General features: G+C 44.6%; 3 protein-coding genes across 3 annotated transcripts in view; 1 reads left to right on the forward strand and 2 right to left on the reverse strand.

Annotated features, from left to right (window-relative positions):
• Positions 1–21,625, reverse strand: part of LOC117897175 (protein tipE) — a 29,638-nt gene extending 8,013 nt beyond the window's left edge. Inside the window, exon 1 of the mRNA XM_034805874.1 lies at positions 20,308–21,625. Coding sequence (XP_034661765.1) covers positions 20,308–21,077 — 770 coding nt within the window. The 5' untranslated portion in view covers positions 21,078–21,625. The remainder of the gene's footprint in view (positions 1–20,307) is intronic.
• Positions 1,389–2,314, forward strand: LOC117897177 (E3 ubiquitin-protein ligase RNF4-like). The gene is made up of 3 exons (XM_034805876.1): positions 1,389–1,541; positions 1,595–1,796; positions 1,851–2,314. The coding sequence occupies exons 1-3, from the start codon at positions 1,527–1,529 to the stop codon at positions 2,285–2,287; spliced, it is 654 nt and encodes a 217-aa protein (XP_034661767.1). The 5' UTR covers positions 1,389–1,526; the 3' UTR covers positions 2,288–2,314.
• Positions 21,626–23,561: 1,936 nt separating the features above from the next.
• On the reverse strand, positions 23,562–24,191 carry LOC117897180. The gene has a single exon (XM_034805879.1). The coding sequence runs from the start codon at positions 24,092–24,094 to the stop codon at positions 23,627–23,629; it is 468 nt and encodes a 155-aa protein (XP_034661770.1). The 5' UTR covers positions 24,095–24,191; the 3' UTR covers positions 23,562–23,626.
• Between the last annotated feature and the right edge of the window lie 192 nt (positions 24,192–24,383).

Raw genomic sequence — 24,383 nt, forward strand, 5'->3', positions numbered from 1 at the left:
TCCCGGGCAAATATGAAATATTTCCAAAACGAATGTGCCATAACAGTTGAGTGAATAAAACATTAACAAATATTTATTTCCATAACTGCTGCCGCTTGCCGTTGCCCTCCCCAGCCACCTCCCGGGGGTCTGCTTTTATTTTATTATATTTATTTTCTCGCTTTTTCCTCTTTTATTTTCCCTTTACTGCAATCGAGCTTGTCCTTGCTGTTGTTTCGGCTCTCCCCAGCTACGTTTCAGTTACTACTGCGATTACACCAAGCGGCAAATAAATAAAATAACAACAGGCAAAGCAATAGCAAAAGCAAAACGCGAAACCCGTGCGCCGCGCAACACACACTCACAACCGTTTCCACCTCCCTAGCCTCGGGGTCAAAGAGCACACCAAGGCGGCTGCTCTTTTTGGATTTGGACTCTTTTTTTTGTTGGGTGGCAACATTCCGCTGTACGAGTAGACCCACCTCACCTAAGCACCGTCGGACTGGTGCTAATGCAGCATTTAAGGCAAACTCTCGCCACAACTCGTTGGCTTTTTCTCTCTTTTGACGGGTAAACCACACAACAGAAATGGCAGAAAGCCAAGGCGCTGCCACGCCACTCCACTCCCCCGTGGTAGACTCTATTCCCCGGTTGCCACTCCCATTTTCCCAGCATTGCTGGCCACGTAAATTGCGTAAAATCCCCGCAGCTGAAGCGCGAATCCAACGCGTACTCCTCACTAATTGCACATTTTTATCTCAATTATTGCGGCTTACTTACTCGTACTTCTTTTGAGTCTTCCTCGGCGCAATTCGTTGCACATGGGGGTCGCGCTACGCCATCCACTAGGGGATTATGGATGGAGTGGACCATGCCTTGTTGCATATACCGCACCACTCGAGTAGTTAAAGTGCATTTCATTTTGTCTTTGAAAGCCAACAACTTGGACTAAGTGTATGAGTCGAGAGAGTATTCATAATCTACGAATATCACCAAAGTTTTGCGGCAGACGAAGCCACGTGTTGTGTTATTTGTGGGTCTGGAATTTCATCAACGCGCTGTCTTCAGTTCGTTTTTGGCACATATTAATTTACCCAAAAGTAGGTAAAATATTAGCCGGTATTGCACTAAACTTCACGAAAAGACAAAATACTTTTTAACAAATTCTATTTTGTAAACAAACACATGACCTTTGCCCACTTTGGTCACACTGAGCACAGAGCGGGCAGTGTATACGGCCATTAATACTGAAACTAACCATCAGGCTGGCCAGACCAGAAGTATAAACCTTATGGTTTATACATATACATATGTCACTTTGTCAGTCAGTATTTTGTCTAAACCAAGCTGGTATTTTACTGTCTCGACTACGGATAATCTTTTAGTCATCGATTGTTATTTTTATTCAACGCTGTGCCGGCTACATCAAATTTTTCCGATTTGGGAAGCTTAATTGAAAAACTTAACCAGCTCACTTTTATGTCGTCCTAGTAGACCATATTGGTTGCACCAAAATTCCGATTTCATTTTGTGCTTTAAAGTTAGAGATGTCAGACCCTATGGTAAGAGACTTCTAGTTTGTGCGCGCTTTTTGTTAATAATTATTGGTATTTAGATGAATCGCCTAAACAATATAGATTTGATAGATGTATCAGATATCGATGACTCCGTCTCACTAAATGCTAACGCAAGCGACAGCAGCGATTCCAGCGACAGCTCCATCTCAATAAGCGACTTATATTCTAGACCTGCTGCCAATTTCGGGGAGGATAGCGATACGGACAGCGATCCGGACTATATCGATATGTTAATTGCTCGTATGTTTAAGCCATCCTAGCCGCATGCATGAGACTAATTGTTCTGACTTTCAGGCAGAGTACATAGCGGAAGTGCAGTGAATCGTGTACCAGAAGCGGTGATCGACTTGACTTCTCTGGAATCACCAAGCAACCAAATCGAAACGATTGATTTTGATCTCTCCGATTTCGTCCCCACTAATCGGCGTCGTAGCCATGCTAGCTCCGAAACTCCCACTGCAGCTCGTGCTACATTGGATATCGACGAGAGCGCTCCGTCGGCTCCGAAGCGCAAGCGCAAAGACCAAGACCAAGACCAAGATTTGAATCCGGATGATGTCTACAAGTGCCCCGTTTGTCTGGAAATTGCACGCCACCGCGAACCACTTTCGACCAAATGTGGGCACGTTTTTTGTCGCCAATGCATCGAGAAAGCCATAATCACTTTCCAAAAGTGTCCACTGTGTCAAAAGAAATGTACCCTAGCAATGACAAGGCGTATTTTTTTGTGAGCCTAAATTTCGAGTCATCATGTTGGTTCTAGTTGCGTTTATTTTTGATGTTATTGACGTATGTTATGTTAACTTTGAAGTTCCTTGTGTTCGATAATAAAGTAGAAATACTTAAGAACAGTACATTTTCCTAAACTTTGCAGATCTAAGCCGCCCTGGGTATGCATCTGTTATCTGTCAGTGCAAGACAATATTTCCAGCTCAGTTGGTGGCAAAGCTTCACACAACGAAGTAGTCACAAATTTTCGTGCTGTGAAATATTCGTAATTAAAATGAGTGACAATCAACAAACTCCAGACATCAGAGCTGGTTTGCAATCCGCAGAAGCTGAGGAGGAGGACGAAATTGCCCCTGTTCTGGCTGGAATTGTTGAAGGCAATATAATTGCAGGTAGTGCATCTCGCTCTGTTTCAGCTTCAGCAGGAAGTAATGGACGTGGCGGCCTTGCCGATCCTTCGATTTTAGCCTATGTAATACCTGGTTCCGGGAACGTGTCCACCGAAGGTGCCCCGGGATCAGGGTCGCCCCCAGATAAGTAATTTTACCATTTCACTCTACTACTAGCTCTGATTCAGTTGTCGTGAAAAACCATCAGACTACCCCGGCTTCCCGTTCGCCGAATCTGACTGCCAATTCCGAGTGACAGTACGAACTAGACAGTCTAAGTGCACCCCCTTGTGGCCACATGTGTTGCGGCTCGTGTCTGACAGAGGCCCTGGCATCGTCCCTGTTGCCCCTTTTGTGGCACTCATGGGGATTTCAGCAAGTCCATACGTCTGCTCTTCTAAGACGGGAGAAAGACACTTTTTAGCCCTGTTTATAAGATACTGAAGTGAAAAGTTCATCATTCATTTTTCCTTTCTTGGCACTAATCGTGAGTGTATCTACTGAGCGTTGGATGTCTGTCAGCTATACTTTCAGTCGATACAGGTCTTCCTGGAGCGGGTTGCCTTCAGTACTTTAAGGCCAGCTGACTAGCCGGGTGGCGTTTGCCAATTAAGTAGAGTCAGAGTCAACAAGCTCCTTCAGCAGTGTGGGCCCCAAACAGCGTCGTACAGGCATTATCATCATCATTGAGGACAAGTATGGAACTTCCTAGCCGCATCAGCACAGCTCTGTGTCTCTCATGTGAATGGGCGCAAGTGAGTTACTTGTAATTACCACAAAATTCAATATATACACTCGTTGCTGCGGCTCCACATCCACTTCCACATCCACCTAGCCACCCCACGGACAGACAGCTGCCTTCATAGTCAAACATTATTTGGCATAGTCTCGGGCTCGTACTGGAACTCGTTTTGCCTAACGACCCAACCATCGACTTGCGTCATATCCCTTCCAAGTTGTCGAAGATGCGACGACCGCACGCACAGATGCCTCCGCGTTGGTCCACAGCTGTAGGAGCTGGAGCAGGGTGAAGGAACAGTTCGAGTGGGTGGGAGCGCTCCTGCCTACACTCCAAATGGCAGCTGTAAAAAATCACAGCATCAGCATAAAAGTGCTTAAAAGCAGCCGCCGTGTCCTGAGAGCGGGGCATGTTTTTGCTTTTTGCGCTTCACTTTGCACTGAAATTTCCAGATTCTACTCACACCCACCAGCCATCAGACATCAGCCATTCCATTCCCCCGCCCATCGGTGGCTGTAAAAGTTTCGAGCAGTTTTTCTTTTACAGATTCCTATCTACAAAATTTACGTTTCTTGACAGCCTGAACAGGACGATACTCTCCCATTGTGGCGAGAAAACTCATTTCATCATCAGGCGCTCGTTTGGTTATTCTCATTTTAAAGGAATGATTTGGAAAAATAAATTATGAAGCATTTTAATTGCCACAAAACAGATTCCCAGCCACCAGCCACCACCACCTCCAACCACTAACAGCAGCTCCGATGGGCATCTTCAGTTAGAGCTCGTTAATGCGGCAACCTAATTCAATTTTGCATCTTAATCCAATCAGCAAATTGAAGAATAATTGCCACACAGACAGAGGGCCAGACATAATATTACATTTTGCATTTTAATTGGGATTTACTAATTAAAAAGTTTTTCTGGTTACACTTTGCATTTGGTCGCAAGGAAAACAATGAGCTTTGGCTGTGGTTGGGTCCAGAACTGGGGCTGGAGCTGGGTCTGGTTGGGTTAGGAACCAGCAGACCTTTGTCAAATTCTGGCTGGACTGTTGGCGGATTATATATCAGATAACTGACCCATAAGCCTTTCAATATTAATTAATACAGTAGCCTTAGGAAATTCTATAATCTCTGAAAGTTTTCATTTGCATTACCTCCCTCTCAAGGGAGTCATTGCGAAAGTTTGTCAGATTTCCCATTTAAATCGATTTTAAAGGAAACTTCGCGTTAAGGCAAAAATGAATAACTGAAGGCTATGGTCGAATGCTTCGCTACACAGTTCTGAGATATCTGATCACCAGAATGTCTACAGAGACAATTTCTTTGAACTTCTGTTAGCAGCTGATGTGCGGATTTAATTTTAATACATTATTACTGAGAGGCTAGCAGACACATATGTATGTACATACGTATAGATCCAAAGACAATTCTCGGGAGAGACACCCAATGCTATAGCCACTCTATACTCAGCATTGGAAGTGCACAGAGATCGGCACGCACCATTAAATTCGTCAATGCAATTTGCACACAGCAATTGACGTAATAATAAAAAAAAGACAAATTGAATGGCAGAGAGAAAAAAGGGGGCTGAAGAGACAAATAAATCGAGAATATTGCGCATAAATGTATTTAAAATTACGCATTTCTCATACGCAGCGTATGGCAATATTTCCGCTCGACGGCGCCTTTTGTGTGCATGTGTGTTGGAGACGTGTCCGTTGAGCCGGAGCTGGAGCTGGAGCCGAAGCCGGTCCGGGCCGTCCACTTAGTATTCCGTACACTGACAAAACGACTGACACGTCGTTGCCTAACGGCAAGGAGCAACATCAATATCGCATAGCAACAGTGACAGAAGCAGTGGCAGCGGTGAGCAGGAGGCATTGGCGAGAAGGTTCCGAAGGAGCCTAGGGGCTACGCAGGCCAATTTGCAATAATATTGATTTTTCATTTTTCGTTTGGGTTTGGGTTTTGGTTTTATATTTTCAGTTTCATTGCCAGGAAAAACTAAAGCCAACACAACATGGCCAAAGCACAGAGAACAAAAAGTTGGCTAAAGCACGCTTCTGGCCTGGCCTGCTCTGGCCTGTCCTGGTCATGCCCAATGTCGTGCAAACGCCAGCGATGAGCCAACAATCGCAAACACACACACACATCACTGTACAGTGTACACCCACCCATTGGCATGTCGCGTCCCAGGGCCAGTTAAATAGTCAAAGGACAGCAACGCTGGCGTCAACGAAGGCGTCTCTGGAGCTCTACACTCCGCGCCGCACCGCTCGGTTCACGTTCTTCAGCGTCGGCCAAACATAAAGTTTTGCAGTCCAACTAGGATACGACTATTAAATACCTGATACTGGCAGGCCACTAAAAGTAATTATGGTCGCACATATCCCCTTTTTGTGGAGACAGATTTTAGTTTCGTGATGCAAATTTTGATGTCTCTGGAGGCTAGGACTTTGCAATTGCAACAGATATATGGCCACTGCGTTTTGACACTGAAAACTGCCTCAGATTGGTACCCTAGCAGCGTGAAGACCTCCATACATGGGCGGTATATGGTTATGTCTGTTTTTGTGGGCGACGCGACGCGACTTTTGCCGAGTGGGTTGCCAAAAACAAAAGCAATGGCAACAGCAACATGGCAAAAAGAAAGAACACAAGCGAAAAGTAAAAGCAAAAGCAAGCAAAACAAAATTAGTTTCATAAGTTTTTTATGAGTTCATCGCTTTTTTGTGTATGGCCAGCAAACACAACACACAAACACAAGAACACACAAAGATACGTACACATACACACACGCAGACTGTTACCAATACCAACGTACGAGTATAAGCACAAAAGTCGCCTGGCTGACTAACCAGCTTTTGTGCCAAGGGTCGAGCGTTGGGGCGTTCGTCGCGCGGGTGGACGCCTCTCTCTGACGCCTCCTCCTCGATACCCAGCACAATTCCCCCTCTCTCACGTAGCTGCTGCTGCTGTTGCTGTTCTGGCACTTCCGCTGTTCCTCTCACTTCCTCACACACACACACACACACACACACACACACTTTGAGGAACTTTTAGGCAGGCAAATAATTCACAAAAATACAGAAATACATACAATCATACTCGTATATAGCAGGAAGCCAAGTAATATATATTGCGAGTAAGTTTCTTTTGTTGTTCGGCTAGACGTTTAGTCGCAGTCGGAGAGGACGAGCGAGAGGCACTGCTTGTGCTTGTGTGTGTGTGTGTACGGTAGATGTGAGTGAAAGAGAACAAAATGAAAGCAATGGCGACAATTTGTTAAATTGTTATTGTTATTTCTATGTTAAATGCTCGCCTGCCCTCACAATGGCCCTCCCCCAACAACTTATACCCGCACACCAAAGACCACCACCCCATGACCACCTTATAGCCCGCTCCAGGACACACCGACGGCTGCTGCACGTAACGTCGATCTGCATAAATTATGTGAAATTTATAAGGACAACACAAAGGGAACAGAACCAACAGCAGAGGCAATGCCAGTCGCCCTAGCCTCTGGCTTCTAGCAAAACTTATTACGTAAAACAAATATTTTACAACAGTTTTTATTTTTGTATTGTTCAGTTGTTTGCCATTTTCGGACAATTCCTCACAAGGAACATGGAGAGGGAAAACAGAACATGATGCGATGTATGCAAAGGGAGTATTGTTAGCGGGTTGGGGGATTTAATTTAATTTCGACTAATTATGCAGATGCAGGAAAGGGTATAAAATAAACAAAAATGGTAAGGAATGTTCGTTTGTGAATACATAGTTAAACTCCCGAGACCTATCAGACTACATTCTGAAGAGGAGCACAAGATTAATAAAAGATAAAATGCGGAGACTCAACATTAAGGAATATATTAAAAACAGTCCTGGAAATAAAAACAGCAGTAATCAAAATAAATGCGTTATACATATGATGGATTCGGTAATGAATTTTAATTGGATTTATTAAAAGTGCTGATCCATTCAAAATGGACTTGTGCCTGTTGTTCCTTTAAATATATTTCGCAACCAGACCTATAATGAATTCTTCCATTAAAACAACATCGAAGGCGTTTTGTTTGCATGGTCAATGTGCAAAATGAAAACCAAACAAATACACAAGCACAAAAAAAACCGACTGCAATCAAATTCACATTCGCAGCGCTTTGCCAATTACAGTAAAGAGCGCATAAATTCGGAGGCGCGCCAGCCCTGGCAGCGAGTCATTTCATATGTCAGAGAGTTGGGCACGCCATACAAGTATGACTGACCATTTCCGCTCGCTGATGTTCCGCCATGTCCACAGGCGCTAGCCAAACACTAGCCCATTGTGTGCGACTTATGCATGTGATGGCAACGAAATTGAGTTCACGTGAACTGCCAGCCACAATGACGGGCAGTCCTGGCTTCACCTGAGCCTTGAGATTCATTAAAACAGCAACAAGAGAAACAGAAACAACAAGAGCCCCAATTACAGTAACAGGAACAGCAAATGCCAAGAACAAAAGCAACAGCAACAGCAGCAGCAACAGCAAACAATGTTCATAAACAGAGCAAAAGGCAATTCCAATTCATGTGAAGCTCTGCGAGTTACGGGCTTAAGTAGCCAGGCCCACAGTCAACGCCCAACAAAGTGACCAAAACAAATAGGAACTTCATAAAGCTCCACTTTATATGCCTCTCTCTCTCTCTCTCTCTTTCTGTCTCTGTCTTTCTAGGTGGCATACGGCACAGTCGTACAAATTGATTTTCTCACACCTAGAGTACACTTCCACGACAAGTTGATTTCTACTACGCTTTTATTCTATTTTATTTGGTCTCGTTTCGTTACGATTCATGTATATGTATGTACATAAAAATATATGTACGTTTATGTGAGTGTATGGAGTAAAAGTCAGATAATAAAACAAAATCATCCAAGCAGTTGGAATTTCTGTTTCTGTTTCGATTTGGGCTGTTGCTCTACGTATCCAGCAGTTCCAATCTGCCGGATAAGGTGCTTAGGCTTAGGGCTTAGGCACATGTCAATTATGTGAGCAGGTCCTCGTGGCTGATGGCCTGACAGCAGCCAGTCCAGTTGGACAGGCAGGCAGCAACAAATCAATTAGGCAGAAAGGGATAGAGCAGAACTCTCACATGAGGAGTACAGAAATTGGTGTTACTCCACAAAGAAGGCAGACTTCACTTTCTTCAACTGTCCAGTTTATCTGTGTGACTTTAATTCATATTTTCCGATTCTGATTTTACCTACTCGTACCATTTTTTTTGACTAAAAGGTTTTCGGCCAAGTCCAATTGTTGTAGCATACTTTTATGGGCATTCTATTTTAGGCAAATACATTTTCAATTGGCCAATGACTGCTGAATGCAGGCACTCATGGTAGCAATAACATAATTCATCTGTGCACAGAAACTTTGATTTATCTATTCTGACTACAATATTTGTATACTTTCAATAAAAACAACATGCTCACAGCCCAAGAAAAGTCATATTTAAGTCTCTAAAATTGCAGAGCCACTTTCTCTTGAGAACAGACATGGGCATGGGCTCGGAAGGGCTCCCTTTTTTTCTCGTTCAATACAATAAACGGATATATCGGAGTCGTTGGCAAACACCATAACTTTTCAATTTATTTTTGACGTGAAATGGCCGCAGCCCCGTGGTCCCTTGGTTAATTATAACAAAGTATTGATGTAATAAAGCAAAAACAATATCCACAACGCACATAAATGAAAGTCAATCTCAATTTAACACACATGCACAGCACAAACATAAACACAGATACAGATACACATAAACAAATACACGTTCAACACACACACAGAGGTCGCTGACAAGTTTCAGTTGTCATGTGCAATTTTCCATGAGAGGGCGGGCGGGCGGTCCAGTGGATCGATGGGACTTCTTAATTGCTGGCCAGTGCCAGGAAGTTGTGCCAACAGGAGTGTTCGCATTGATCCATTAATTATTGACACTTGTCCGAGCTTAAAAATTAATCAGTCGCAAACAACAATTTCGACATCGATTTCCCGTTTTCAATCTGCGCATTCATCATTTCTTTTTTCCGACGGCAACGGTCCCTTTTCTGCTGATCAATTATTTAGGCCCTGGTTCCGGATCGTGGGCGGTAAGATTGGGAGGGCTGCCTTTACAGGAAAACCTACTTAGCGGCTTAGCAATGGACCAAGAACAGCCTCAACGACTCTCAACCCAGGGTGTCGACAAATGGGCATTGTGAATTCATGCTGGTGACACGTGCACGTGCCAGCATGGCGGGAAGGTCAAGATACTAAGAGATGGGAGCCTAGGAGCCCAGAAGCCTCTTGGAGCAGCACTTGCCAAGTGCGATGGCTCTCAGCTGGTGCATGCTAATCTAGCCCCAATGGGTTATGGACACGTCCGGAATGCACTCAACGCCACACCCAAAAGCACTCCGGACCCTAATCTCTGGTGCATTCAAATCGAGTTTGCTCTGCGTGTCTCAGCTTAATTGACTCAATTGAAAGTAATCCATGATTAAACTTCAAGCAACCGTCAACGGCATTGCTCTGTGGTTGAGCTTTAATCAGGGTTTTCTGCTTTATAATTCCATCCCACTCTATTAACTCGTTGGTTTGTTGCTGCCGAGCTCCTCGCTCCTACCATCCGATTCTGTACGATTTCATTGTTGTTTGATTAAGCTTAATTAGTGCGAGTCCTGCCCCCGGAGCATTGTCCGATGCAAGCTGATTGGGTTTCAATTAAATGACAAGGCATCATAATTGATGTTCTGCCTGCGCTCCGCTCCCATGGCTCAGATGGCTCACATGCATTCGGCACTGGGCAAAAGTGGAATCAAATTGAGTCATGGCCACGTTTCGAGGAAGTCTTTCTGCCATTTACTCTTATTCCACTAAATTGCTTTCTGATGAACTTTGCCTTTATTGTAAAGAGAGGGTAAGGCTATTAAGCTTTAAAAGAAATTCGTTCCTGCGTTAATTAGTTCAAAGGAATTCAAAGGGGGTAGAATCACGATTAACCCACGAAATTTGAGTATGTTTACAAGTAACACACGGGATTCCATCACAGTCTTGTCGGTTCGTTCTCTTTCTGTTTGCTGGTCGTCATAATACTTAAAAATACAAACATAAATTTAAATCAATGGCTCAATAAGAATGATTTAATTGTGTTTCCATTTGGCGATGGGCAGGGCGAAGCCGTCTGTCTGGCGAGCTGCTAAAATTCAAATTAAAAGCCAGAACGTGACCAAAAAAGGGAGAGTGATGCGAGGAGGGAATTTCTTGGGCTTAATAGGCAATTTGCAGTCGTAATCCCCAATGCAAGCAGCTGCCAAAAGTCACGCACAGCCTAAGGGTAAGGACAGCAATAACAGCGTCTCCTCCTCGGCCACACAGGACACTGAAATTATTTTACACATTCAAGGCGATCAACTCGACCCTAAACAAATGCAACTGGGTTGAAATATTAGAGGCAAATGCCAGGCACTTAATGGCCAATAAATCGATTTGCTTTCGGCAGCTAAAGCGACGCAGTGCAGCCGCAGCCTTGGCTGGATTACCAATTGTTGGTCCCCACACATATCTACAATATGTACAACACAATACATAAGTACATATTATGTATACATATACTACGTGGGTATGTATGTACGTGTATATGGGGGAGAGCAGCTCAGTTGGGGGCTTGGAGGGGCCAACGCTTATCGGCACGCATGCACGCAGCTGGCGGCAATTTGGATACGAAGATAAAACATTTATTGGCCACATAAAACGGGTGAAATTACCAAGAGCCCCACAGTGGCCACATCCTGTTCTGGCCACTGCTTCCCCTGCGACGGGATGTAGGTCCCGATTCAGTTTTGCCTCTGCAATTTCCCTTGGCTGTCGCACGCCCATTGAACTCGAAAAGCAAATCAATTTTGGACCGCACTTTCCAGTATTTAAGGGGCCCAGGAATTAGACAAATGGCACAAGACATTTGTCATAATCCGGCATACAGGAACTGCCATTGTCCCAGTTGTCCCGGGGTGTCAGCCCACATCTGCTTCTCCCTTACGCCTCCGGACATTGTCCTTTCTAGAGGCGGATGCCGAAGTATTCTACAACTGAGAAAGCAATGGCCTCTGGGCGACATGGAAAATATTCGAAACTTTGCTCTTAATTGAGTCTTGCATTCAATTTCAATAACTTTTTCTTGGAGTTTTGCCCATAAACACATTTACTCAGTTGTAATATTTTATGTTGGAGCCGTTGAAAATGCCTTAGTGATCCAATATAAGTTTAGTCATAAGAGAACCAATCCGTGTAAGGATTTTTGTCTCATTTTTAATTTTCTGGTGCTCGATCTTTGTCATCGAGTGTTCCTGTGCATTTCTTATCAAGGGACTTCAAAAGCGCCCGGTGGAAACTTTTGTCTTATGCTGGGGCATGGGATGGGGTAAAAAGCAGCGAAAAAGTTTAATTAAATAAATTACAAAATGCTTTGCCAGCGACAACAATTCATTAAAAGAATTAAAGACAAAGGGAAGCCGTCCCGGCCCGGCCCGGCCCGGCCGAAAATAAACAAAAAGTTGAGGCATCCTGCCAAAAGCAGTGCCCCGGACAGACACCCAGGCACGGGCAGAGGCCCAGACGAGGATACGTTTGCATGGATTCAAGATTCGCTGGCAAATTAAAAGCCAACTGTGAAGGCTTCCATAAATCACGGCTAGCAGGTGAGTGGGCGGCGGTTCTGGTTGGGGCAGATGGCCCTAGACAAAGCGGCTAAGCAAAAAGCGGGCAGCCACAATAACTTTTAAGAAATTATTATGTTTTTTTGTTTTTCCGTTTGTGCGCTTCCCTTTGCAGATTGCCGTAGCCAGTAGACTTTGTCGGAGAGGCAGGGGACAGAGAACTAGGAGCAGCATAGACACGGAACGATGTCGACTTATTTGCATGTTTGTCAGAGGTTTTTTCTGTGTTTTTTGTGTATTTGTTTGTTGTTGTTGTTGTTTCTGGCGCTGGTGGGTGCTTTTAGTTTCCAGTGCGTTGCACTTGGAACGAGGTCTGACAAAGTTGCCGCAGAGACAAACAATGTAAAATTTTAAAGGGGAATAGAAGGGGAAAGGGAGAGGGAAAGGGTCTTCTTTCAAATTGCGTTGAAAGCTCCCGAATGTCCCATTTTTCCGTGGTTGTAGCTGCTATTGCTATTGCCATTGTGGAAACCGGTGCGAGTAAAAGGCCAACAGAAGTTACAGGAAAGAGAGGAGCAAATGGCGAATACAAAAAAATACGGAGAGTAGGGCAAAACGGAAAGCACAAAAAATATGTGACACGAACAACGGCAAGCGACAACGTTCCGGAACAGAGGCGGAAATTGTGAAATATACAAATGTTCGTCTTGTTTAGGTGAACTACATGCAAAGTGGGCCTGATCCAGATCCAGGTCCCATCCTAATTCTCATTCTCAGCCCTCTTGGCATTCCAATCCCTCCCGGCTGTGCCATGGACAATGGTAAGGAGCATTCCGTAATAAAAATATATGGATCCAGGCTTGGACAACGGCAAAATGTCACATTGTTAAAAAAAAGTACAAGCCAAAAGGAAAACAGACGAAACGGAGCAATCCCAGCAATTTGTAGCCAAGCGCTAAACGCTCGTATATCCCGTAAAACACGCCTTTTAAAACGGCTGCCTTCAGGCCGATTCACACACCACTATGCCCGGAGGAATAACAAATTGGACAGGCAGCAAAAAACACAGAGAACATTACAAAAATGGTCATGTAATGAATGTAAAGAGATTTAAAGGCAGTACAAGCGCATCATTTTTGTGCTCAATTTATACAAAAGTTTTCAAATAAAGTAGTAAAATGGCAAAATATACCGCATCACAATTGAGTTTGTCACTTTCTTGTGTCCTTCGCTTGCCTAGGGGAATGGAAAGCTTCTTATAAAAAAGTGACGGAGAGTCTTCTGACTTCACGGTCACAAATTATATGTTTTATTGATGAAAACTGAACTCCCTTCTTCTTAGATTTGCAGCGACTGAGTGTAACAAGAGGAGAGACAGAGAGTGTTTTCGGGGATGCAGCTCTGTGGCTTTAGCTTATGTCTGTCACCTATCCTTAGCCGTTTGTTAGGTAACTCTTGGCTGAAACATATTTAAGTAGTCTCAATTCGTCCATTAGTAAATCCAAGCAGTGCGGCATTATTGAGCTTTGACTCCATATAATAAGTAACCTTAAAGTTTTCACAAATGTCCCAAAGGCGACCAGAGAATAATAAATATTCCCCAGACATCAATGTCACTGTGGTGAATGCTAAACTAATCAATCGATTTCCTCTATAGCCTTGAGGGGGCAAAAATCTTTGCTGACCAAAATATGTCATTTTCGTATAATTGCTTGTCACTGGCAACCAACGAAGAATTTTGTAATTAGTTTTGAGCTGCTATTATTTTTTTATACGTACACTATGTACTCGAAATATAGTTTTTAATTAAATCAAATTTCCTTGAAGCTCTGATAATTGGCAGGGGCCGACCGCAAGAGCTGTCAGAAATCATTGCAAAATATTGGCAAGCAGAACAAGAGTGGGGTATGGAATGCAAGCCGAATGCCTCTTGGCAGTTGGCCAGGACCCATGGAGAGAAAGGATTTGTAATTACGAAATTAAAACTGCGACAGATGGGCCCAAAAAAGCATGATGGACTGTCTAAAATAAATTAATGAATGGGTGGCTGGCTGGCTGGGTGTAGTGTCTGGAAGGACGGACGGATGGATGGATTGGCAGAAGGACTGATGGATTGACAGGCAAACAATATGGGCTGGCGTGCGGCTGGAGATCAGCCTTGGGCTGTGGCTCATCTACAATATCCGTGAGGCCCACTTGAGATGTGGGCTCTCCGAGACTGAGCAGCCGTCGAGCCACAGCTCGTACCGGCATGTCGTGCCAGTGATGGATCCGGATGCATCAGTACCAGCATCAGTACCAGCACCAGAAGAGAAGCATTCCACAGAAACACGAGCAACGTGTCCTGACCGAGGCCACACCCCAGGCATTTCATTGGGCTTTCGAGTGGGCTGGGCTGGGCTGGGCTGGGATGGATGGGCGAAACGGTAGCAGCGGCAGCGGCGGCGGCAGGCAGGTGGTCCTCATTGAAATTTGTTGCATTATGCTCGGCTCGACCCCCACCCTTGCAAGCCCCGACTGAAACATTTTGTTCAGGATGCTGACAAAATGTCCTTGCACGATACTCACTGCTGCACTTGATTGTCAACAAAAATCGTTTTGCAGTGTGTCCTTGTTGTTCCCATGCCACTGCCACTGCCACTGGGACTGGCCAAGTCGGGGTCTGGGCCTGGGACTGGGTCTGGGAGCCGCAGCACTTCGGTTTGAAGTGACTGCAATGGCAAGCGGGGTTGGCAGCCAAAAGGACATTCAGCAGTAATTAAATTTGTTCATCTGAGCTACAAAAAGAAGGGGACGAACACGAAGAGCTCCCTGCCACGAATTAAATTCTCTCCTACATGGTTGTTTTTGCCCAAATTAGAGTCAGACAGTCGGACACATTGTTGACAATTTAAACCTAAATAAACACACGTGCTGGTGCCACGCCCGTCCATACATTCACACACACGTACACACTCACACAGAGGCACGCAATTACACACACGTATGTATGTTTGTAGTCCCGACTACACTTGAAGACGGCCATAAAGATAAATGTTTTATATACGTGGATTGCTTTGAATAAAAGCTTGGTTTGACTTGTTTCATGTGCACAAACAAACATAGAAGCAAACAAAGTAACTAACATATGAGCAGGGACTGAGAGATCTTTCCCATAGCTCTGGTTTAAAATTTCACCAAATTAACATTTGGATTATGTACATCTAAAGTTTAATTGCACTGTGATTCCCAAGAGATAATTCATTAATCTGCATTAAGAAGTAAATGTGGGGGCTAGTACAAAATGTTGCATGAAGTTAAAGTTTCTTTCTAGCAACTCTTTAAGAATTGATCAGAAATCCTGTGGATACTTCGTGTGCCCCGTGTAGCTTCTTTGTAAGTATACTGCTTGTAATAAACATCCCATAAATTCTAACTATTTTTGCACTATTTACTGATTTGTATATCTGCAGAATTGAGAATCAAATTTGATTTTATGAAATGACATTTCCTTGGCTTTATAAATATTTGCTCTTTTATTCCTTTGTCTTAAGGCATCTACAATCTCGTATGTATCTCCTTGAATTTCTTTAGCATTTAGGTCGGCAGATACATACAATATGTATATGTACGCGTATGTACATACATATTTTTTTATATACGTATGATGTTCCAATTGCGATATTAAACCAAATGTCTGACCATTAAAAATGGCACGCGCTTCCCCAGATAGATGTATGTACATATGTGTGTACATGCGTGTATGCCTGTGTTAGCTCTCGTTCGTATAATTTATTATGAGATGCTTCATCTTAAGGAGGCCGCAAAAGTAAGAGGCAAAAAAAAGGGAAGAAGCTGGCTAGGGCAATAAATTCGTTTTAGTAACATATTCAAATTTAGATAATATCCGTCTCTAGTGCAATATTAATGCCTGCATCCCCTTTCTATCTTTTTGTTTTATGATTATTTTATGGTACGTACATATGTATGTATGTACATACATATATTGTGGATAGAGGATTTGTGCAATGCCAGTCGCTTGAAAGCTCATCAGAGTTATGTGAACAGCTAAATTATCCAGGCGACAGACCTAAGAAAAACACATTCGCCAAGGAATTCCAGTCCTTTCAACATTACCTTTTCGGCTAGAAAGCAGACAAGGCGGACTCCCCTTATCATCTGCTTATCTTTATGTTTGTAGCAGCTCAGAGCTTCGGATTCATAGTTCGGACTGGAACTTCTTCTATGCTTTTACATAAGAATCTTCATGAATATGTATTCCTTGGGGACCTGGTCCCCCTCTCTCTGTCTGTGTGTACGTACTCATGTTATTAATGAAGCATTTGCTGCGGCTCCACTGACTTAGCGGATTTTTTCATTGGAACTGGAAATGGTTGCGGGGAAGCAATAGGGATTTTGTGGGGATTTACATGAATTGAGTGACGACTGCCTTTGCGTTTGCAGCTTGCTCTTTTTCTTGGCACTGCTGCTGCTCTTGCTCCATCTTCTTTTTTGATTTCCACAGCCAACGTATGCATGACCACGCCCACAGGCCAGGCATCGACATCTATCCAGCCAGCCAGTCAGTCAGTCAGCCATTCAGCCAGCTAGCGATTTGCCTTCCTACATACATATGTACATATCTCCAATTGCCGCTTTCAATGCCCAGAACTGAGCAAGAAATGGAAATTTATTGAACAGCATTCATATGCTGCGTATTATTAATATCGATTAGGGGGCGGACCTACAACGCCTTCTCAGCGTGACGGGCGCATCTTGAAAATGTTTTTTTTCTATCGGTTCTGCATGTGTGTGTGTGTGTGTAGAAAAGGTTTCCATGGCCATCGCCAGCACCACATCCGAGATTGAGATACAACCAGAGACAACCATGCAGTTCTCTAGTTCCCTTCGACACTGATAAAAACACCGAGAACACATCTTCTGCCATTTTATTTATTATTTTCCTATTCCACACCATAGATAAAAGAGAACCGTTTTTTTGTTTGTGACAGCTTTGTTGCCAGCATTGATAAAAGTATTTATACATACATACAATATGTACATATGTATGTATGTATGTACATATGTACTTACATATATGAATGTGTGACAGGCGCGACCAGCGACGTGGCCGGGGCCGGGCAACATCTGTCTGCAACTAAATGGCATTTCAGCAATAATCAGAAGCCTTTTGTTGTTGTCATTAGACGGGAGCGGACTGAACTGAACCCGAATTGAACCCAAATTACAAACATACATAAACATATGTATATACATGTGTATGTACAGCCTCATGCATATTCATGTGACATTATGGGCAAAAACCTGTTAAAAATAGTGAGAAACCCTATCGCCATGGAGTTGGATGTTTTTTAAAGGTCAGACATACATTAAATTAATTTTTTCTTGGCTGAAAACATGTATTTCTGCCTCGAGTGACCTGATCATCGACTAGTTCAAGAAATTTTCAGAAATAACACACTTTTCATATATACGAAACGAAGGACAATTCGTAAAGAATCATTTAGGAAATGAAATGAAAAACGTGACTTCGTTGCATTCTCAGCTTCTTGGGATGTTCATAAAAGAGAATAAATTGATTTTTCTATAAAAAAAAAAATAGAAGAAACAAAAAATGGAGCATAAGCAGAAAGTAGCACATCCGCACATACAAGCACAACCACACACACCCATACACACACACACACAAACAGAGAAACGCTTCCAGGCAGCCGCAAAAAGTGAAACAGAAGTAGGCCACACTAGCACACCCACCACAACAGCTACCACCGCCACCCCCCTTCTAAGCCAACAAACTCCTGTTTGGGCTGCACTTGAAGGCGGTCCTGAAGTTGCCTATATAGACGAGACTGGGGAGCCACCCATAAACACTGCACAGCTAGTTTTGGGATACCAGAATGAGATTTAGCACAGTTTTACTTGTACGCTATTGGTATTCCATTCGCAGCTTCACGGAAAGCTTCAGTTCAATGTTCAGTTCAATGTCTCTCGATACTCCCTCGATCATCAGCAAACAAGTAAGGTGAGACGCTGCAGGCCTCTCCTTCTCGCCCAACGTGACCATTGCCCTTGCCAGGGATCTTAACCTCGTTGCAACTTAGGCCACTTTAGCGGGCTGTCTAGGCTCTGGCGCTTGCCTGCCACTCTTACGAGCAGCTAAAAAAGCAATGGCTTTCTTATTGGCATCGATTTGGCTGCGTTAGGGGCAGATGATTGAGTGTCCTGAGAGTGCCTCTAATGCAGAGCGTGCTGAAGCATGACACTCGACAATTGCGATTGCAATGGCAGACACGTGAGCAAGTTGCACAATTGTTGCAGAGCTCTGGCGCAGCTTTAAGATCATAAGTCAAGGGGCGGCGCTGCAATGGCGCTTTGATATCATAGCCTTACACTACCCCCATCATTTCCCTCTGCTGCTCTACTGCGTGAATATTTTGAGCGAACTTTCAATCGACTGCCATGTGAGTGATATCCGGCAAATCCGCTAAAAGCAGCAGCAGCAGCAACAGCGAGCAGCTGTAACTGGAACTGAAACAAAGTTTGAAGTAAGCGACAAGGGGATGCATCAGCGAAAGGTAAGCTGATTAAGTAGCACACACACACACACACACATATGCTAAAAGAGAGAGAGAGAGGAAATGTGTGCGTGTGTGTGTGCTTGTGAATAGCAGATAGCATTAACAAACGGCACACACTGAAGCCATTTTGTTTCACAACTTTTCAACAGCTCTTTTCCAACGGGTTTTTATTGGTGGTTTCCGTGAAAACAAGCTGCTGGCGCCACCTGATATTGGAAATCCAAAAATGTGACCTTATGTGGGAGAATTGATTAAAAATGCAGCTGCAGCTGCTTCCAAGAACCTCTCATGAATGCAGTATGCATAGAACGTTAGACTGGCCATCGACAAGACTGTAATTGGGTCACTTTTGATTTTAGCTTTAATTATAGAAAACTCGTGCGAGAGTATTTGGTCCTTGCCATTGCAAAGAAATGATTGCAAGACGAACACAAGGGTAGAAGCATGACAAAGCTTGGAATGGGACTAAAATTTGCACACACATTGCGGGCATGTGAGAGCCAACACTATTACTTGATGTGGACTGACTGGGAGCCCTGTCTGCGCACCATGACATTTGAATAATGCACGGACCGAGTAAAGTAGAAGCAGGAGTACAAGCTGCAGGGGCAGGCGATAGACAACCAATTCATTATCGATTGAATCGATGTGCACTGAGAATGGAAAGCTGATGGAAATTTCCTCGAAATCGAAAAAGGGGAAAGCAAAACAATGGGGGAGATTTGATGATGCCACAAGTCAGAGGGGATTCAATAAAAACATTTGAGAAAACGTATTAAAATCACTTTCTTTAAAGAGGGAAATGAAAAGAGAGAGAGAGAAAAGAGAGAGAGTATTAAGTACCAGTTGGATGGCACCATAAAAAGAGATTTTCTTGGCGTTTGAGGCCTTTTGTTTTGTATTTACTCGATGGAGGAATGTAATTGTCAGATTGCCACATTTCCATCCCACTGCCACGCACTATCTACGCCACCCGTCCCATTAGGAGTCAATGCCAGAAAGAACCCCAAGCCCCCCAAACCGCTCTGTCAACAGCTCAACATATCAATCATACGCAATGTGCTGCGTGTTTGGTGCGTGCCCTAATGCCTCCGTTGGGGTGCAGAGGGTGCAGTGGGTACAGTGGGTACAGAGGGTACCGAGGGGATCTCTGTGTGCTGTCGAGAGGGGGTACACACATGCGACGCCTGGTCTTATAAATAATTTAGACCGCATATTACTCCCGAATAACAACAAACCAGCACCTCCGACTGCTTTTGACACATTCCCGTTTCCCCCAACACACACAAACATTCACACAGGCACGAAAAAAAACCTGTCATTAGTAAATTATTTAAATTACATTGACGCCATGAAAGCAAATATCGAAAGGGACATACATTGCCGTAATGGAAAAAGAAGATACCGTTCTTCAATCAGGTTCACTTTCAAAATATGTACGAGTATGAATGTCTTTTCCCCTGATTTATCTCGGCAAGAAACGGAGGGAAGCTAAGATCTTAAGCCAGGAATCGAAGCTCTGTACTTTGTCTACATTTGGCCTAGATCGATTTGAAAAGCAAGCCTTAAGTTTTTCTTACTCTGGGAACTACGCAAATATGTATAGCTCTTCCATAGAGACCGAAAGACAGAGTCGATTCACTCACCTGAGATTCTCAATGCGCGGCCTTCGGCACTGCGGACGATTGCGTCGATGGCTGCGATCCTTTTTGCAGCGGCAGTCGCAGTGCATGATGCACAGGGCGATGGATGAGACGACCGTTATCACAAAGGGCACCGCAAAAAAATTGATAATCATGGCCACCTGATCGTCGTGACTGTAGGACGTGAGCACTACGGTCTTGTTCTTCCGCGAGTAGAAGCACGGATAGATGGCGCCGTCGGCGCCGTAGTAGTCGTTGAACGTTTTGCACGTGACCGTGGGCGGGTAGCCGCAGCCCTTGATGTTCACTAGCAGAGTGGCCTCCCCGGACTGCTCCCAGTCGGCCGTGTAGTTGCTAAAGTCGGTCATGTTCTCCGGAATGGTTATGTTCTGCTCTATGAACGTCACGTAGATATGCACGCAGCGGTAGAGGTCAGAGGTGCAGCCCTCGCGACAGGAGCTCCAGGAGCAGTTGAAGATGCCCACCAGATCCTCGCGGCGCGTGGTCGTGCAGAGCGTGGGATTCTCGATGAAGTCGTGGCTCAGCGTGGAGATGGCCGGGTCCACGTAGAGCGGCACCAGGAAGAGCAGCGAGGCACCGGCGGTCACCGAGAAGAAGGCCAGAGTCGAGGTGCCGTAGAAACGCGCACGTTCCCGCCACGAGCGAAAGCGCCGATTGCCATTTTTCTTTTTTGGAGCCAGTTCTCGGATTTTACGTAACCGTAGCTCTTGTTGTTGCTGCTCGAGTAGTAATTCCGAACTGCCACTCCTCATATTATTGTCCGTGCACACAGGGCGCTGATGTTGCTGATTGTTGCTGCTGCTGCTATCGTCCTTGGCGTCGGCGTTGGCGTTCGCGTCGCAGCAGCAGCTGCTGCAACGGCATCAACGAGTACGTCGTGCTTCTGCTTCTGCTTCTGCCTCGGATGGTCCTGGTTCTGGTTCTGGTTCTCGTTCTCTTCTGGTTCTGGTTCCTCGCGTTGCACTTCAACAGTGTTTATGTGGGTGTTGTGTTGGGTGTGCGACAGAGAGGGGCAGATTGCAGCCAGCGTTGACAGCGGCAGCGTCGTCCTCTGCCTACCTACCGCAACATAGAGAGAAGCAGCGCAGTAAGGATATTGAGGTTATGTACACTCGCTTCGGCGCAGAGAGCCAGGCGACATAGAGAGGGTGCACATGAGAGAGATGACAGGCTAGCTAGCTAGCTAGGTAGGGACGAAACAGCTGTTTCGCAGGCAGAAAATAGTAAGAGAGAAGCGCCGCTCTGGCTTTCATTGGTTTTTAAATATTGTTCACTCCACTTCCTGGCTGGTTTCCCTCACACAATTGTTGTCATCACTGAACGGAATAAAGCAACAATGTTAGCAATAAAATCACACAGTTCAGATTCGTTATCTTTTCGTGGGTGGGGTGGTGTGGGTTGGTGGCTGACTCTCCCAACAACAGCTGTTGATGTAGGTTAGTTAAGAAGCAAGACCGAGAGCGAACGCAAACGTGAGCGAGAGCGTGAGTGTAGAGCGCGCGTTGGAAATCGCGAGAGCATCGCTGTCGACGCCACTGTCACTGCCAACGTCAAAGCTGGCGTAGGCGTCAGCGCTGTCGCCCCAGTGACTGTGTAACCTTTTTGCTTGTGTGTTGTGGGTGGAATTATTTATGCCACACATTTTAATTTTATTATGGTTAAATGTTTATTTGAATTTCTTCAATCTATTTGCATTTTACCACTACACACAACACAGATATGTATACATTTTGAATGTCTTTAATTTCTAACAGATCTCGCGCTATTCGAATTCTGATCTAACAAACTCTCCCCTAGATGGAACTTCTGCTATTGCCTGCCATGACATCCGTTCACCTTGATGTTCTATTCGGTGTTGTTGGCACTTCGCGTGACTCTGGACGTGGGTCAATTCGGACATTAGCAGCAGTCCCACAGCCCTCTACCTTTGTTTTCCCCATTTTATGGCCGGTGGTCCGTTTCATTTCATTTCATTTCATTCGCTTTTGTCCTGGCACGCATTTCACAATTTTCATCATAGACACAAACACAAACACAGGCACAGACACAGACACACTGGCTTAACTGTTATTGCGGGCCAACTGTTATAGTTGGTATGATTTTATTCTCATAAGCTGTATCTACGCGTATGTGGGGCTGGCCTGGCCCACGCGGCGTATGAGTAATACACTGATCAGAAGTAAATACATTCATACATATGTATCACAGTATGTACATACTATGTGCTCCAGGAAGTGTGACATTTAAACGGTACAAAAGGTAGCAGCCCTTCCACCCACGATACATTAATCAGCTCGAAAACACAATAGCCCTTCCACCTCCTACATTTACCAGTAATCAAGAGCAAAGGCTGTGTCTGGATACTACATAGAGACACATCGGCAACTTCTTGGGCGCCTGCCATTTCTATAAAAATGAAGTCTCAAGCAAAACCCAGCCGCCCACGCCACGCCTTTTGGCTTGCCACGGACAGGACGGACAGGTCCCGGTTCGGAGAAACTGAATGGAGAAGAGAGATGGAGAGCTAAGGCCCAGAATGAGAATAGAAAACGAAATAGAAATGAAAATAAAACCTTCAGCTCGAGAGTCGAACTAACTTTTGAGAGCTGAAATGGCTGCTGCTGCCCTGCAGCCCACGCAGTTTGTTGATTTTGTTGCTAACGTTGTTGCTGCTGCTGCATGCGGGAGGCACTTTCACTTAATTTTTTTTAAGTAAGTAAGAAAAAAAACTTTCACTTTTTGGAGAAGAGAATGCTTCTGGGACTTTCGTATTTTGCACGATGCTACGCCGATTACGGCACGATATTTGCCACAGAATTAGAAAATGCCAACAGTGCCATTGGCTCTGGCGCTGGATTTTCCGCACGCACGCACACACACACACAAGCACACACAGAGACAGGCAGACGGAATCGACACGAGAAGCGCGCGCGCTTGGCCCTGACGTGCCTCTCGGAGTGTCCAAAACTAATGCCAACAACGACGGCAGAGCCACCACAACAGTCGAGTCTACGAGTCAACGGCGCAACGCCAGCGACGCCAGCGACTGCGACGCCAGCGTTTTGGGGAGCTGCGCAGCCAAGGCACAAACCCCTCCTTATGTCTCTTAACATGGTCGAATTTTTCATAAGGTATGGCTAACTCAGCCATTCGGAAACATGAAAGTATATAAATATTGTATCCTTGAGAATCACTTCCGAAAAAACCATTAACATACAATTTGAAATGTTGTTAAAGTGTTGAATGTGTAGTTCTATTGAGTTGGAATTAAATCAAACACTTCATCTTAAGATACTCTTCATTAGAGGTCTTTGGTAATGTTTTCAAACAAACGACAACTCCACCAGGATTCCAGGTCGAAGGGCTTGAGGTCTTCCAGCTCTGGGCTACGGGGCTCTATCCAAACAGTCGGCGATGAGGAGGCGAAGATGCTTTCTTCAGGACTATTTGCATTGCTGTCTTTTGTGCTCGAATCACTTGGATTTTCTGCCACTAACATGTTCCAAGAATCATTTATATAGTTTATGATAACATCGTTCTGCGGTGATATCACCCCAGTCTCCTTCTGCTTGGTGGATGTAACCCGTTTTGAGGGACGCCGTTGAAAGACCGGACGCGGGATATTGTTGTTCCCCGTTGGCGGGTTAAGATCGATGCTCCCCTTTGGCTCGCTGCTCGCCGTGATCCCTGTGCATTTTTCATTGTTATGTGGCAGACCGCCACGCGCTTTAGCAACGAGCTTGCGGACCTCCTCATGGATTTTGTACATGGTTTGTTATTAGCACGTTACGATCGGCTTGGCTTCTGAACTAATTTTTTGTTTTTAGATACATGTTTGCTCGCAATGAATTTTGTAACGAAGTTAGTCATTTGGGAATGCTGTGTTTTCTCCATGTATTCACAACATGTCAATACTCTTGTCAATGATCACAAACTGGAAGTTGTGAACGAAGTTTTGGGAGGGTGCCACGGACCTTTCCTAGTGAGTTGGAAAATAAATCTGTGGCACCTCCTTGATTGAATACCTAGTCGTGTTTTGGGACGATCTTGACGTAATG

This window comes from Drosophila subobscura, chromosome O, assembly GCF_008121235.1.
Source record: "Drosophila subobscura isolate 14011-0131.10 chromosome O, UCBerk_Dsub_1.0, whole genome shotgun sequence".
NCBI lineage: Eukaryota > Metazoa > Arthropoda > Insecta > Diptera > Drosophilidae > Drosophila > Drosophila subobscura.